Here is a 13,925-nt window from a genome sequence, read left to right on the forward strand (position 1 = left end):
ACAGAGGGTTGGGGGGAATATATATAGATAGATAGATAGATAGATGTATATACATACAGTATTTGCAAAAGTATCACAAATTGCTGAAGAACACATGCTCTAATTTAGTTATCAATATTTTTGATCTCAGTATTCCTTGACACTCAAAAAATATTTAAGCCCCCCAAGTAGCTTTTGTGGAGTATATATTATTTGCCTATTAGAAATTCAACCTGAGGCTTAAAAAATACAGAAGTACATATTTGGTTAGCTGAAGCCATCAAAACTAATTAAGAAAATGTCATTTAGCCTCTGAAAAATCTGTTGAGCATCTTTCTAAAAGTACATAATAATAGTTCCAAATGTGAAATTCCAAATTTTTATTTTCAGGGAATGATATTCTACACATGAATAGTTGTAATTTATATATATAAATCAGTCCCAAATAAGGAGTATGTGTGTATCAGTCTCATGAGACTGGGCTAATTCTACTTGTATCAGTCATAATCATCTTCCTCATCTTCCTCTTCCTCAGTTTCTTCATTCTCCTCCGTTGAATTTGCTGCTGCTTCTTGTGCAGCCCTGAAAGCCTGCTCCTCTTCCACAGTAGGATCATCCATTTCCGTAATTTCTGGTCCACTGGGGTACTCTTGATAAACAGGTGGTGGAACTGGAGGTGTATAGCTGTCTGGACTATATTTATGACCCCAGCCTATGTAGAAATTTTCAAACTTTCTGTAAGTTAAAAATAAAATGTAGATCATATATAAGTTTTCAGTAAGAAAAACTTACCCTTTTCTGAAGAATAAAGTACTTAAGAGTATCATAGCCCCATAATGTTAAAACAGTACAGTATATTTAAAATGCATTAGAGATGAACTATCTCTAAATGATTCTTCTACCACAGGGAGGTGTGTGTGTGTGCTCCGTTGTGTCCGACTCTTTGCGACCCCGTGTACCGTAGCCCGCCAGGTTCCTTTCTGTCCATGGGATTTCCCAGGCAAGAATACTGGAGCTGGTTGCCATTACCTCTTCCAGGGGATCTTCCTGACCCAGGGATTGAACCTACATCTCTCACGTCTCCTGCATTGGCAGGTGGATCCTTTACCACACACAGCCTGGGAAGCCCACAGCGGGTTACTATGACCCAAACTGCTCAACCTGGTTAAGAAAACATAGGGCCAGACTCTCAAAATGAACCCTACACCTGGACTGGACCACAGCCTTTGATCTTTTAATTATTTTCAGAAAAACAAAACAACTAAGTTAAAGGTTGCATACATTCCTTAGTGTTAGGAAGAATTAAGAAGTTGCCAATCTAGCAAACTTGGCTGCATGAGGATTTGGGCTTGTGGTTAGAAACCTATGCATGATTTTTCAGGTCCAACCTTGGGCATTCACAAAAGCTTTCCCTGGTAGACCTCATGGAGAAAAGTGCTCTCTCCGCAACAGACTTGGTGCAGAGCCAGTGCACTGCAGTCTCAGAGGAGTTGTGGGCAAGGACTCTGGCCCCTCTGGCCTGACATGCTCTTGATAGAATTGTATTTTTGGCCCAGGTGCCTTTTATTCCCAAGCCTCTTCATCTCGCGCCTTCAGCAGAAGTCTTCAGGCCCCTCTGCCAAGGCTTCCTAATGGGGGTTGAGTAAGAGAAGAGGAGATCTTATAGATGCTTTCCCTTACTCTGACTCAGTACCCAGTAGTTTTTTTGTTTTGTTTTTGATTTTTGGCATTATGGCACGTGGGATCTTAGTTCCTCGACCAGGAATCGAATCTGCATCCTCTGGAGTGGCAGTCAGAGTCTTAACCACTGAACCACCAGGCAAGTCCCAGTACCCAGTACTTTTTCCTAGTCCTCCCTACCTTCCTCTGGTAGCAGGTCCATAAAACTGCAAAAGCCTTATGTTGAGGACTTCCTTGTCAGTGGGATGCCCTCACATCTGTGCTGACCCATCTCGCCTTCCACCAGTGTGCTGTTCCACGCAGGCAAATGGAATGAGGCGGCGGACAGCGAGTAGAATCAGTGCTTCAACTTGCTTATGCCATCACAGCAAGTGATTAACTGCTTGAAAACACTTTCATTTTTGGCTTGTTGATCTCATAGCTACTCTGACATTTGACCACTCAGTTCTCCAGCTCAGCCAAGCTCCTGACCCTAGGTTATTAAGTAAGGAATGGAAGCATAAGACAAATGGAAGTATATGCTCTGGGTGACAGATGGACATTGACTATCCTCTTATCCTAATTCTCTTGAAAGTGATAGCCTAAATCATACATATTTTAAATTATCTTTTCTCAAGATATCTAACAAAAATGATAAGACTCAATTTGACACTGCTTAGAATTACCTCCATGAAATGATTATCAATTACTCAAATAACCATAGAATAAAAAACATTTTAGCTCCGTTAATTGGATAATTCAGATGAAAACACAGAAGTCTGAATTATTCTAATGTTCTGAATTTGATGCTTTGTTGCATAAGATGGATGTTGTTTGAATTCATCTTATGCCATTACAGACTTGACATGCCAAAGAAGAGTGAAAACAGTAGTAACTTCACATTCCAGTGATAACTTATACTTTCTAGAAGTTAAATCATCAAAATAACAGCCTTACAAGTGGGCACATACTTACTTGCCATTGGAAAAGGCATATGCTCCAGGCCAAAGGTTGGATCTAAGGACTGCAATCGCATATTGAGGAATGAGATTTGAGGATAACCGTGTTGTCCAAGGCGATATATTCTGAATCTCTGTAAACCAAAGAGAAATTCAAAATAGATTTAACTCCTAAATAGACAAGCATATACTGTGTAACTGAAAAGCTATATTTATAAACCTTAAAACATACACACACTTGACATAGAAAGGTTAAAACATCTGTTTAACATAGAATCAGGAGGATATCATTTGAACATTGTGGAACAATGAAATTTGAAAAAAATGTGTGTTTATATATATTTGTCTTGTGTTTATTTATGTGTGTACATTTGAACAACAGAGAAAATAAGTTTTACCAAGGGAGAGGAGGCCTGTGTGGTAGAGGGAAAAATATGTGATGACCAATTCAGTATTATGAAAGAGAGCTACGGTTTGGAGCATGAACACTCCAAAACTGAACAGGAAGAAAAGAAGAATATGAGAACAAGAGTATACTGGAAAAAAATAGTACTTCATGATATTTTACTCTATGTCATGTGTTTATGATCTGTAGAATGCAAAACAAGTATGAAAAAAAAAAGATAACTGTCAGCATTTCTAGTAAGAGAGCCAACTTATGTTTCCCCTCTGCAATACACTCCTGCAACCTCTGTCTTTACTCCCACCATTAACTACAGTGTGTGTGTGTATGTGTGTGTAAAGGTTTCCCCCACTATCCAAAAGTAGGGCGCTCCTATGAAACATTTTGTAAGCCGAAATGACATAGAGCAAAGAAGCAATTACCTTAGGACACACCTTGCTAATAGATTGCCAAGATAAACTGAGATAAAGCACGGAAGCTCCAAACACAATGCAAAGCTATGACAACTTGATGCTGAGTGTAGTTCCTGGGGAAGGAGCTTGGAGGTGCCGCTCTGACAGCCTGAAGTGTGTGCTGCCCTATAACTGCTCACTGCAAAAAATGCTGAACATTACTTTTGTTTTGCCTTTTTATTTTTTTAATTTCTATCAGTGAAAATTTGTACTAATGTACTTCTCTCATAAAAGCAAAGTGCTGTAAATTGATTTTTTGAAAAGCCAGAAATACCTGTGTATATATTCATATATGGGTTTCCCTCATAGCTCAGTTAGTAAAGAATCAGCCTGCAATGTAGGAGACCCCGGTTTGATGCCTGGGTCAGGAAGATCCCCTGGAGGAAGGCATGGCTACCCACTCCAGTATTCTTGCCTGGAGAATCCTCATGGTCAGAGGAGCCTGGTGGGCAGCAGTCCAAGGGGGCACAAAGAGTCGGACACGACTGAGCAACTTAGCATGCAGCATGTCACCATGCCAAGATCTTATGTTATTTGGACTATATTCCCCACACTCTATATTTCATAGCCATAAGTGATTTATCTTGTAACTAGAAATCTGTCTCTCCTAATCTCCCTCACCTAATTCTCTCATCCCCCAACAATATAGTATTTTCTAATTAAGGCATGTACATTTTTTAGATATTATATTATTGTACATTTAATAGACTGTAGTAAAGTGTAAACATAATTTTTATGTGCACTGGGAAACCAAAAAGTTGACTCATTTTACTATAATATTCACATTTTCTGCAGTGGTCTGGAATCTGTCTTACAATGTCTCTAAGGTATGCTCGTAAATGGGCTTCCCTGGTGGCTCAGAGGGTAAAGCATCTGCCTGCAATGAGGGAGACCGGGGTTTGATTCTTGGGTCAGGAAGGTCCCCCGGAGAAGGAAATGGCAACCCACTCAAGTACTCTTGCCTGGAAAATCTCATGGACAGAGGAGCCTGGTGGGCTACAGTCCATGGGGTTGCAAAGAGTCGGACATGACTGAGCGACTTCACTTTCACTTTCATGCTCGTATATACACATGTACATATTTATGTATTCCTGTATACACACACACACAAAACACACACACACACACACATACACACACACACATATATATATACATGTGTACATATATATATACACGTGTATATATATATATATACACACACATCTATGGACACACATATATATGTAGGATATGTAAAATTACCTAAATCTTCAGAGATTGGTGTCAAGAGTGGAGGCCCCACTTCCTGTTCTGTGTCGTCAGGCTCTTCTCCTTTTTCTTCGTCTTTTTCTTCATCTTCTTCTTCCTCTTCCTCCTCACTTTTTTGTATGGGGTTGAACCAATTACAGCGACCCTAGGCAAAAATACTGCAAGATCTAGAGGTCTAATGAGGACCTTAAAATGCCAGAATATTCCTTTGGATTGAAATGATTAATCTGCATGGTGTTCCACTGTGTGGCATATTGACCATTCATTCATTTGATGTATATTTACCAAATGCTATTTTGATCTATGTTATTTCAAGCAAAATATTGTTACAGGGTATTTATATATTAAAATTATTCAAACCTTAGTGAAAAAGGTAATAATGCCTTTTACTCATTTATATGATGGTAAGGTACTATTATTATTAATAGAAACAATGTGATAATAAGATTAGGTATGGAGTTTTGAGGTTATAATTTCTCATTTAATTAACTCATCTAGAAATATTTAAGACTATCTCTTATCTATATCAAAGTATAGTGAAGATATTCTACCTGCCAATGAGACCGTTTACCGGATTTTTTGAGTGTGGACTCTGGATCCATTCTGCTCATTCACATCTGAAACTTATTAGATCTGTTTCCCTTGTGACATTTCCTAAGCTTTCTGCCTTAGTTTCCTCACCTGTACAATAAAGAAATTAGTCTTTTATACAAGTGTGAGTCTTAAATGAGCTACTATATATAAAGTGCTATTAAAAACAGGCAGAAAAGGTTCTATGTAACTACTATATGGCACTTTACTTGCTTTTGTTAAAATCTTTTATTGTTCATGCAAAAAAATTTCCTTGGCTAATAAGAATGGAATAAAAGAACTCTTCCCAAAATTAATGTACCCATTTATATTTAACATATAAAAATAATTTCACAACACACCTAAACCTAAATTCTTCCATAACTTGCCAAATACTCCATGTGTGTTTAGTCACTCAGTTGTGTCCGACTTTTAGCGACCCCATGGTCTGTAGCCCACGAGGCTCCTCTGTCCATGGGGATTCTCCAGGCAAGAATATTGGAGTGGGTTGCCATGCCCTCCTCCAGGGCATCTTCCCAACTCAGGGATCAAATCCAGGTCTCCTGCATTACAGGCAGATTCTTTACCATCTAAGCCACAAGGGAAGCCCAAATAAAATAAAGCCCATTTTACTTTCATTTGGAAATAAAATCTGTTTGAAGATCCTGGGTCTAAATGACTTGGCAATTATATACTACTTTGTGTTTAGATTTTTTAATTGTCTCTGTCTTTGTCTACAGTCTGAAGGCCTTTGTCTTGAATATACTGTGTGCATTATAGACAGAATTTAATACATATTTACTGACTAGCTGATAGGCTGAGAATTGCAAAACCCCTACCTGAGGGAGGATATGCTGTACATGATGAACCCAATTGGATAGGGATTCCACTAGATCGATCACTTGGATGCCTTCAAAATCAGGGTTTTCTTCAAAGCTATCTCGCCCACTTTCTATTTCTTCTTCCTCTTCTCCTTCTTCTTCACCAAAATGATAGAATCCTAGTGGGCTGACATGGGTCCCTGCTGAAATTCTGGCAATTTGTGCTCGTAAGTAATTACTCTCATTTCCTGGGAAGGGTGGGTAGCTTATAATGGGGGTATCCAATCGCCCAGTGAAAAACTTTTTGATTTTCCTTGCAATAACGATTTGTGCAGGTGTCACTGCTGGTAACTTCACCCATGGTCTTCCTGGTTCATTGCAAACAAAATAGACATATTTGTTGGCACCTGTTCTGCTTTCTTCTTTTGGAATAGCCTGTGGGGCCTTGTAAAAGGGCCTTGGTAATTCATCTTCATCGTCTTCATCAGCTTCACCATCTCCGTTGTCCCTCTCTTCAGGTACATCTTCCTCTTCCACCTCCTCTTCATCTTCTCCCTCACGGAATTCCACTTCAGCTACAATATAATTCATTTCCAGACCTAAGATCTTGCCCCAGAAACGACATTTTTGGATTGGGTGGGTGTCAGTAAGCTGCTTGAGGGCAAGAAATATGCGGTAAGTCTCATCTGTGCCCAAACCAACTCCAGCTTGTTCAAAATAAAAAGCTGATTCCATTATGTTTGGAAGAGCGTGTTCTGCCTGGGAATACAAGCACTGTGATTAATATTTTATCCATAAGAGAACTGCTTTCAACCCAAAGACTTAATGCAATCCTTATAAAAATGACCTTTTTCATAGAACTAGAACAATTAATACTAAAATTTACTTGGAGCTACAAAAGACCCAGAATAGACAAAGTAATCCTGAGGGAAAAAAAAAGTTGGAGGTGTAACCCTCCCAGACTTCAGACAATACTACAAATGCTACTATAATCAAAACAGCATGGTACCGGCACAAAAATAGACATATAGATCAATGAAACAGAATAGAGTGCCTAGAAATAAACCTGTGTACCTGTGGTCAATTAATCTACAACAGGGGAGGCAAGAACAGTGTACAGTGGAGAAAGGACAATCTCTTCCACAAGTGGTTTTGGGAAAGCTGGACAGCTACATACAAATAAGTGAAATTAGAACATTCCCTCACACCATCTACAAAAATAAACTCAAAATGGCTTAACAACCTAATTATGAGTCATGACACCATAAAACTCCTAGAACAGATCATAGGCAAAACATTCTTGGACATAAATCATAGCAACATTTTCTTAGATCAGTCTCCCAATGCAAAAGAAATAAAAGCAAAAATAACAAATATTTGATCCCCACATGCTGTTTGTCCCCAGACTTGTCAATGCTATATACAGCTCCATAACCAAGTGTTTTGAGTAAGATATTTTTAGAAAAGATCAGCTAATGTCAAGTCCTTGACACCTATCACTTGTCCCTTCTGACTCTTCTATATCTCACTGTGTCATTTGTGTCTCCTTATGAAGGCTACAGAGCTCTAGAGGGTTTGCGTGTGTGTTTACTAAGTTGCTTCAGTCATGTCCAACTCTTTGTGACCCTGTGGACTGTAGCCCTCCAGGCTCCTCTTACCATGGGATTCTCCAGGCAAGAATATTGGAGTGGGTTGCCATGCCCTCCTCTAAGGGATCTTCCCGACCTAGATATCTAACTCGCGTCTCTAACTCACTGGCAGGCAGGTTCTTTACCATTAGTTCCATGTGGTATATCCCTACCCCTCCTATCTTTGCTTGACTGAACTCTGTGTCCTTTTTTGAACGTGTCTTACTCCAAACATCAAATTTGTAAGTATGTAGACAGTTTTAAATAGCCTAAGAGTAATGGAACATAGAAGCTCAGTAGATGTACAGTATAAATTACTCAGTAGAATAAATTGCAAAAATGCAGGCATTAGGAAACAAAGCAGATACTGATTTGAAATATTTGAAAGTAAAATTTCTGTAATACAGCTGATTTCATTCTTGAATGATAGCTTTTAATCTCTGTCACCAACTTTCTCGGTAAATATTCTCAACAATTTATCTTTGGGGATTAAAAGAAATCTTTTATTTCTCTCCTATTATGTCTCATTGATATACATACTGTCAAGTTACAATATGAAGAAGTAGCCTTGGAAGAAAATGCAAATGACATTAGAAGCTATTTTAATTTTTCCAGTAAATTAAAGGGAAAAATATGCATCTTGATTTAAAGCCAAATTTTAAATTATGTGCCATTTATTCATTCATTCAACAATACTCAATAAGAAATAGCTATGCACTCAGGCTGTCCCAGGCACTTTGGAAAATATAAAAGATGAAGAAACCATTTTCACTGATACCAAGGAATTTAGCCCCACAAACATAAAATAGCTAAATCTGTGAAATACTAAAACACAATGTGAAAACATAAGAAACTCTAACCAAGGAAATGAGTGGTGTGAAATGAGGTTGCAAATACTATTTAGTAAGCTATAAAAAGGCAGTGGGTATGAATTTAAAGCCACACCCCATTCACCTCAAAAAAACCATTAAGATTGACCTATTCAAATTTACAGAGTGACTTACTATTTCATCTTCCAGTTCTTGGTCAGCTCCTTCTACATTTCCCTGAAGAAAAAGAGTTTTCTGCTTCTCTGCCATTTCATAGGTTGGAAGCATCTCATTCTCATTTTGGAGTGTATCTAATTTTTTACTAAAATGTTCCATCTTGACATCTTGGCTAATATTTTCAATGATGTCCACAGCATTTTCAGGACGCTTATCTAAAACCTTGGTCAGCATTTCAGAAAGATGATCATATCTACCCGAAAAGAGAAAAGTCCAGATAATATCCCTGTCTAAAGCATTTGAAGAAATATTTCATACATATTCAGTGAGTTTTTAGGAAACTTCAACAACCTAAAGACTTGAGAGATTTTTAGTGGAAAAACTCAGTAACTTTTACCATTGTCAAGAATAACTTATCCTAGAACTTTTTAAGAAATTCCTTCAATATGATATGAATATTTAACTTAATAAAGAAAAACACGTTACAGCAAGATACATGTTCTACATCAGCTACAATTTTTACTTTTTATTTCAGATCAAAATCTCTCAGTTATATATTTAAAAGTGACTAAGCTTATTTTTCATTCTTTTAACATAACTTCTTTTCCATCCCCCTTTCCTACCCCTCATCAAATCCAACTTGATTTTTAAATCCAGCTGACTCTTTTAAGATCAATTCTCTTTTCACATTTCCTAAGCCAGTTATATACTTCAGTGTTTTTAGACCTACAAGAAATACATTTCATATTGCAACCCCAACCCACCCCACACACACAAATGGAGAGAAAAATGTCATCTGATGTTCTCACGTTTATTAAAATGTGATGCACTCTAATATTTTTTGTCCTTTTCTGTTAAAACCACTGCTGTAGCTTTTTATTTCATAACTGAGTTAGTGAAGCTGCCTCTAACCTCTCTATTGATTCATTAATTAATCTTTAAGCTCTCATTAATTCATTACATTTTACACATAACTGCTAGGAGGTGCTTTTTAAGATACCAGTTTTTCAACGTGAAATTTACTACTGAAGAACCCAAAATGCCTGTCAAACTGCTCTCAGGAGAGATAGAAATTCCTCTGTCCAGTGTGAGGACTTGCATAAATTACCTCTCTGGTGGATAAGCACTATATCTCTCCATTTTCATTTCTAACAATTAGTTCAGTTAGAATGTCTGCCCAGCAAGGTAAATGTCTGTCCAGCATCTTGTTGCTGTCTGACTTGAGAGCCTTTGCTTGTGGTGTCCTATATATATTTTTCTCAAGAAATGATTTACTATACACTTAATCTTCAAAGCCTTACCACTCAGGTTATTCCTGAAACTGTTCTTCCTCAGTGTGGACTGGGCCTTTCTAAGACCACTGATACACTGTGGTGTGATTGTGTACATTATGTATTTCTCATTCAGCAACTGCAGTAGGTTCTTCCAGGGCTGAAATTAGGTTTTTGTTTGGTGTTTTAATACATCTCCTTCCTTATCATAGTGAAACAAAATGGATGTTCAATAAATTCCTACTATCTTTACCCTGCCCTAGTTATTTAATTCTTTCTTTAATATCTGTATTTGTCTAATGGATCTTAAGAATGTCAAAGGAAAATAGGTAAATTATATGCACGACAGATGTGAAGGACAGTTTGCAAATATTATATATGAAGAATATCTCCTTCTTTCTCCAAAAATTGCTATTTTTATAAATGAACAGAAATGTTATGACTGGCAGAAAAGAAAGAAGCAGTCTTTTTTGCAGGCTTTTTATTCCACAAAATGAAAACCAATTTTGTATTTTAGTCAAAATTGTTTTAACTTCAATAAAAAATAGCTTTCATGGTTGTTAAATAATAGCTGTGTATAAGATATGGAGTTTAGTTCATCTTTAATGAGCCATTTTTAACTACAGGCTATAAAGCCCTTAGAAAGTAATAGTGAATATTATGGACGGAATTCATTTACCACCTCAGAGACTTAGCATTTGGACACTAAATTAAATTTAGCTATTTAAGCAATGTCAGCTATAAAATAATTCAGTAAAAGAAAATTTCCCATTTTATGTTTTGTATTCAGTTTTAAATTGTGAACTTTCAAGTATTTATAATGAACTTTTTTGACATTTTATCAAAGTTTGTAAATTCTTGCTTGTTATTTAACCCAGGGAATTGTGACAAGAAGTTTATATCAGCAATTCAAGTAGAATCCAGCAAATTACATACCTGAAGTTTAAGTAAATTGTAATTAAAGACAGTAATTTATAAATAATATTTTAATTTGGGTTTTGTGAAGACTCCTCACATTATATATTAACTGATATCTTATTCTTCAGACTATAAGATTATACTTCACATTTTTAAAAGCCAAGTAATAGTTACAAGCTTTTGCCACATACGTATATTGAATGGTATTAATGTTTGCTGAGTAATCAGTAGGGATCTCAGCAAATTATTTTGAGGATTGTTGTCATTGTTTAGTCACTAAGTTGTGTTCAACTCTGTTGTGACCCCATGGTCTGTAGCCCGATAGGCTCCTTCTGTCCATGGGATTTACCAGACAAGAATACTGGAGTGGGTTGCCATTTCCTTCTCCAGGGGATCTCCAGGAGATCCCAACCCAGGAATTGAACCTGCATCTCCTGCATTGCGAGACGTGTTGTTTACCGCTGAATCACCAAGGAAGCCCCCATTTGAGGATTAACTATATTCAAAAGGTCTAAACTGTGTCTCCTGTACTGTCATTAATTAATTAATTAATTAATTCTTTAGTCAGTAAATAGCTGATAACACTGTGCTAGGCATTAAATATATGCTGCTGCTGCTGCTAAGTCGCTTCAGTCGTGTCTGATTCTGTGTGACCCCATAGATGGCAGCCCACCAGGCTCCCCCATTCCTGGGATTCTCCAGGCAAGAACACTGGAGTGGGTTGCCATTTCCTTCTCCAATGCATGAAAGTGAAAAGTGAAAGGGAAGTCTCTCAGTCATGTCCAACCCTCAGAGACCCCATGGACTGCAGCCTTCCAGGCTCCTCCGTCCATGGGATTTTCCAGGCAAGAGTACTGGAGTGGGGTGCCATTGCCTTCTCTGAGGCACTATATATATATATAAATATATAGTGGCGTTCAAAAATCAAATGGTCCCTGTACTCTGGGGACCTGCACTTTAGTGGGAGAGTCAAACATTAAATATAAGTCTGTAAGTCTCTATACAATTATAAATGACCTTAAGTACTATGAAGCAAAGAGCAGGCAGTTATAATACAGTTCTATGGAAGCTGATTCCTAAGATGTGAAGACAGCCAGCAAAAACTAAGGAGGACTTAGGGAAGAAGCCATCTGGGCCAAGGTAGCAACACTGGAACTGACAAGGCCATGTGGCTGAAGCAGAGTGATGGCGGAAAGGTAAGAGTCAGAGAGTGTTGTAGCCAGAGAAATGTTGAGCAAATTAATTTTTCCATGACTTAGTCCCCTCATTTAAAAAGCAAGCGGATTATATTAGATGTTTTCTCAAGTCCCTTCTAGCCCTGTAATTTTGTTGACCCTATGATTATGTAATCCTGGAAGCAAGAACCTCTAGAAATCTGGACTCAATGATGAGATCTGAATCTTAGCTATAATAGGATGGTCAGAATATTCCTGGGTCATTGGTTATTTTAAAAGAGATCTGGATAAAATGGCATGTACTTGGGTGGCCTGTATAGCAAGGAATTCTCCTGATTTGCCTCGGACTGAGAAGTTTCTCAGGATGCCATGCTTAGTTGGGACAGTCCCAGGTGAAGCAGGTAATTTATCCCTCCAGCACTGGCCTGGGTAGGGACTTGAAACCACATCATACAAGCACTGAAAATGCTTAGATTTTGGTAGACAGTCCTTTTAAATAAGCATCCTGGAGAGATACTTAATGGTTTCTTTCAAACCCCAGATTCCATAATTCCTAGATTTTATTTCTGTGTATCTAGGACCTTTAAAGAAGCTAAAAGAAACTCCACCAGTGACCTGTCTTGAGTCCTACAATACAAAGAGTTATGAAGTTACTCTCTCACTAATTCAGACTTTTCAGATATATTTTCATTCACCCACAGAAGCACATCCTCACACAAAGATAATCATAGCCCCTCCCTTTGCCAAATTTTCCTCTCTCTTTTCCTCCAAGACTTACAGATTTAAGCCCGACTTGCTACTGGTCTTCAGTAGGTAAGCCTTAGTATTCTGAATGGCAATCTCAAGCATGCTGGGGGCCACTTGAGAAGCCCCAGACTCAGGCTGATCTAGATGACAGTTACTGTCTGAGTCGTCTTCTTGAAAAATGTCAAATCTCAGCTCTTTCTGTTTAGAGGTGTGGTCGCTCACATCCCTCAGTTCATACAGGGGATATTTAGTTTGCTGAGATTGATGAAAGGTGTTTCCCTTTGATTGACATGTTTGATGAAGAGTTGATCCACCTTTATCAGATAATTGTTCCAAATGGCCAAAATGAGGTGTCTCAGCCTCAGAAATAACACTAGTGGTCTTGTCTGACTGCCATGGTGCCATAAAGTCCTGCCTGGCCAGAGCCAGGGGAGAAAGAGTGGAAGGGAGCTCCTGAAATGCGGAAGATGGAAATGATGCGCGTAGTCCTACGAGGTCATCCACAGGTCGATCCGGCGTTCTGGCTCCAGAGAGGGGCATCGTAGGAGGGCTGCTCCTGGGCTGGAGTCCAGTTTCTGGCCCCTGCTCCAACTCTAGGGCCTCGGATAATCCAAGCTCAGGAGCTTGGGAAGTAGTTACCGTTTCTTCCCACGGCCGCCCTGTTTCCCCAAGTTCTTGGTGTTCTATTTTTTGGTTGACGGGGATGGAATCTTCCATGGAAGGAGTTAAGAGAAAAAAAAGTTTTGGATGAAGAGGGCGTGCAGATATGGAAGGCAGCAACGCAGGGCACTGGCTTTGCTTAGGTTTGCTAGGCGATATCTGGGTCCTAGTTGTTCTGCAAGTCGCAGCGTCATGTCTCCATAGCAACCCCAGGCTGGGTTCCCCTAAGAGAAACGACGCACGCCTGTTGCCAGGAGTCTAGGGAGGAGGCCGAGAAGGATGAAAATCCTGGGTTTGTGATTTGGTGGAGCCTCTGCTTCTCCAGTAGCTCAGCCAATCTAATCTGCCGTCCATCAGGCCCGCCTGGAAACCTGAGAACTGGGCCGACGCAGAGGAGGAGCCCGGGAGAATTTTCAGGGTCTGATACTAGTATTTTTATTCAAGTT

At 38.7% G+C, this 13,925-nt stretch overlaps 1 protein-coding gene across 3 annotated transcripts; it reads right to left on the bottom strand.

Moving 5' to 3' along the window:
• Nucleotides 1-344: 344 nt before the first annotated feature.
• Nucleotides 345-13,673, bottom strand: RSPH4A (radial spoke head component 4A). 3 transcript variants are annotated; one of them, XR_009738438.1, is made up of 7 exons: nucleotides 12,851-13,671; nucleotides 8,727-8,961; nucleotides 6,113-6,853; nucleotides 4,698-4,848; nucleotides 2,614-2,731; nucleotides 1,840-2,131; nucleotides 628-714 (listed from the first exon to the last, which is right to left on the bottom strand). XR_009738438.1 is itself a non-coding variant. In XM_061427486.1 (6 exons), exons 1-6 carry the CDS (start codon nucleotides 13,534-13,536, stop codon nucleotides 477-479), a joined length of 2,169 nt encoding a protein of 722 aa, XP_061283470.1. In that variant the 5' UTR covers nucleotides 13,537-13,669; the 3' UTR covers nucleotides 345-476. The 3 variants fall into 3 exon arrangements, 2 of the variants coding, with proteins under 2 accessions (XP_061283470.1, XP_061283471.1); XM_061427486.1 differs by lacking the exon at nucleotides 1,840-2,131 and having other exon boundaries at nucleotides 345-714; nucleotides 12,851-13,669; XM_061427487.1 differs by lacking the exons at nucleotides 1,840-2,131; nucleotides 4,698-4,848 and having other exon boundaries at nucleotides 692-714; nucleotides 12,851-13,673.
• Between the last annotated feature and the right edge of the window lie 252 nt (nucleotides 13,674-13,925).

The sequence above is a fragment of the Bos javanicus genome, chromosome 9, assembly GCF_032452875.1.
Source record: "Bos javanicus breed banteng chromosome 9, ARS-OSU_banteng_1.0, whole genome shotgun sequence".
In the NCBI taxonomy this organism is placed as follows: Eukaryota; Metazoa; Chordata; class Mammalia; order Artiodactyla; family Bovidae; genus Bos; species Bos javanicus.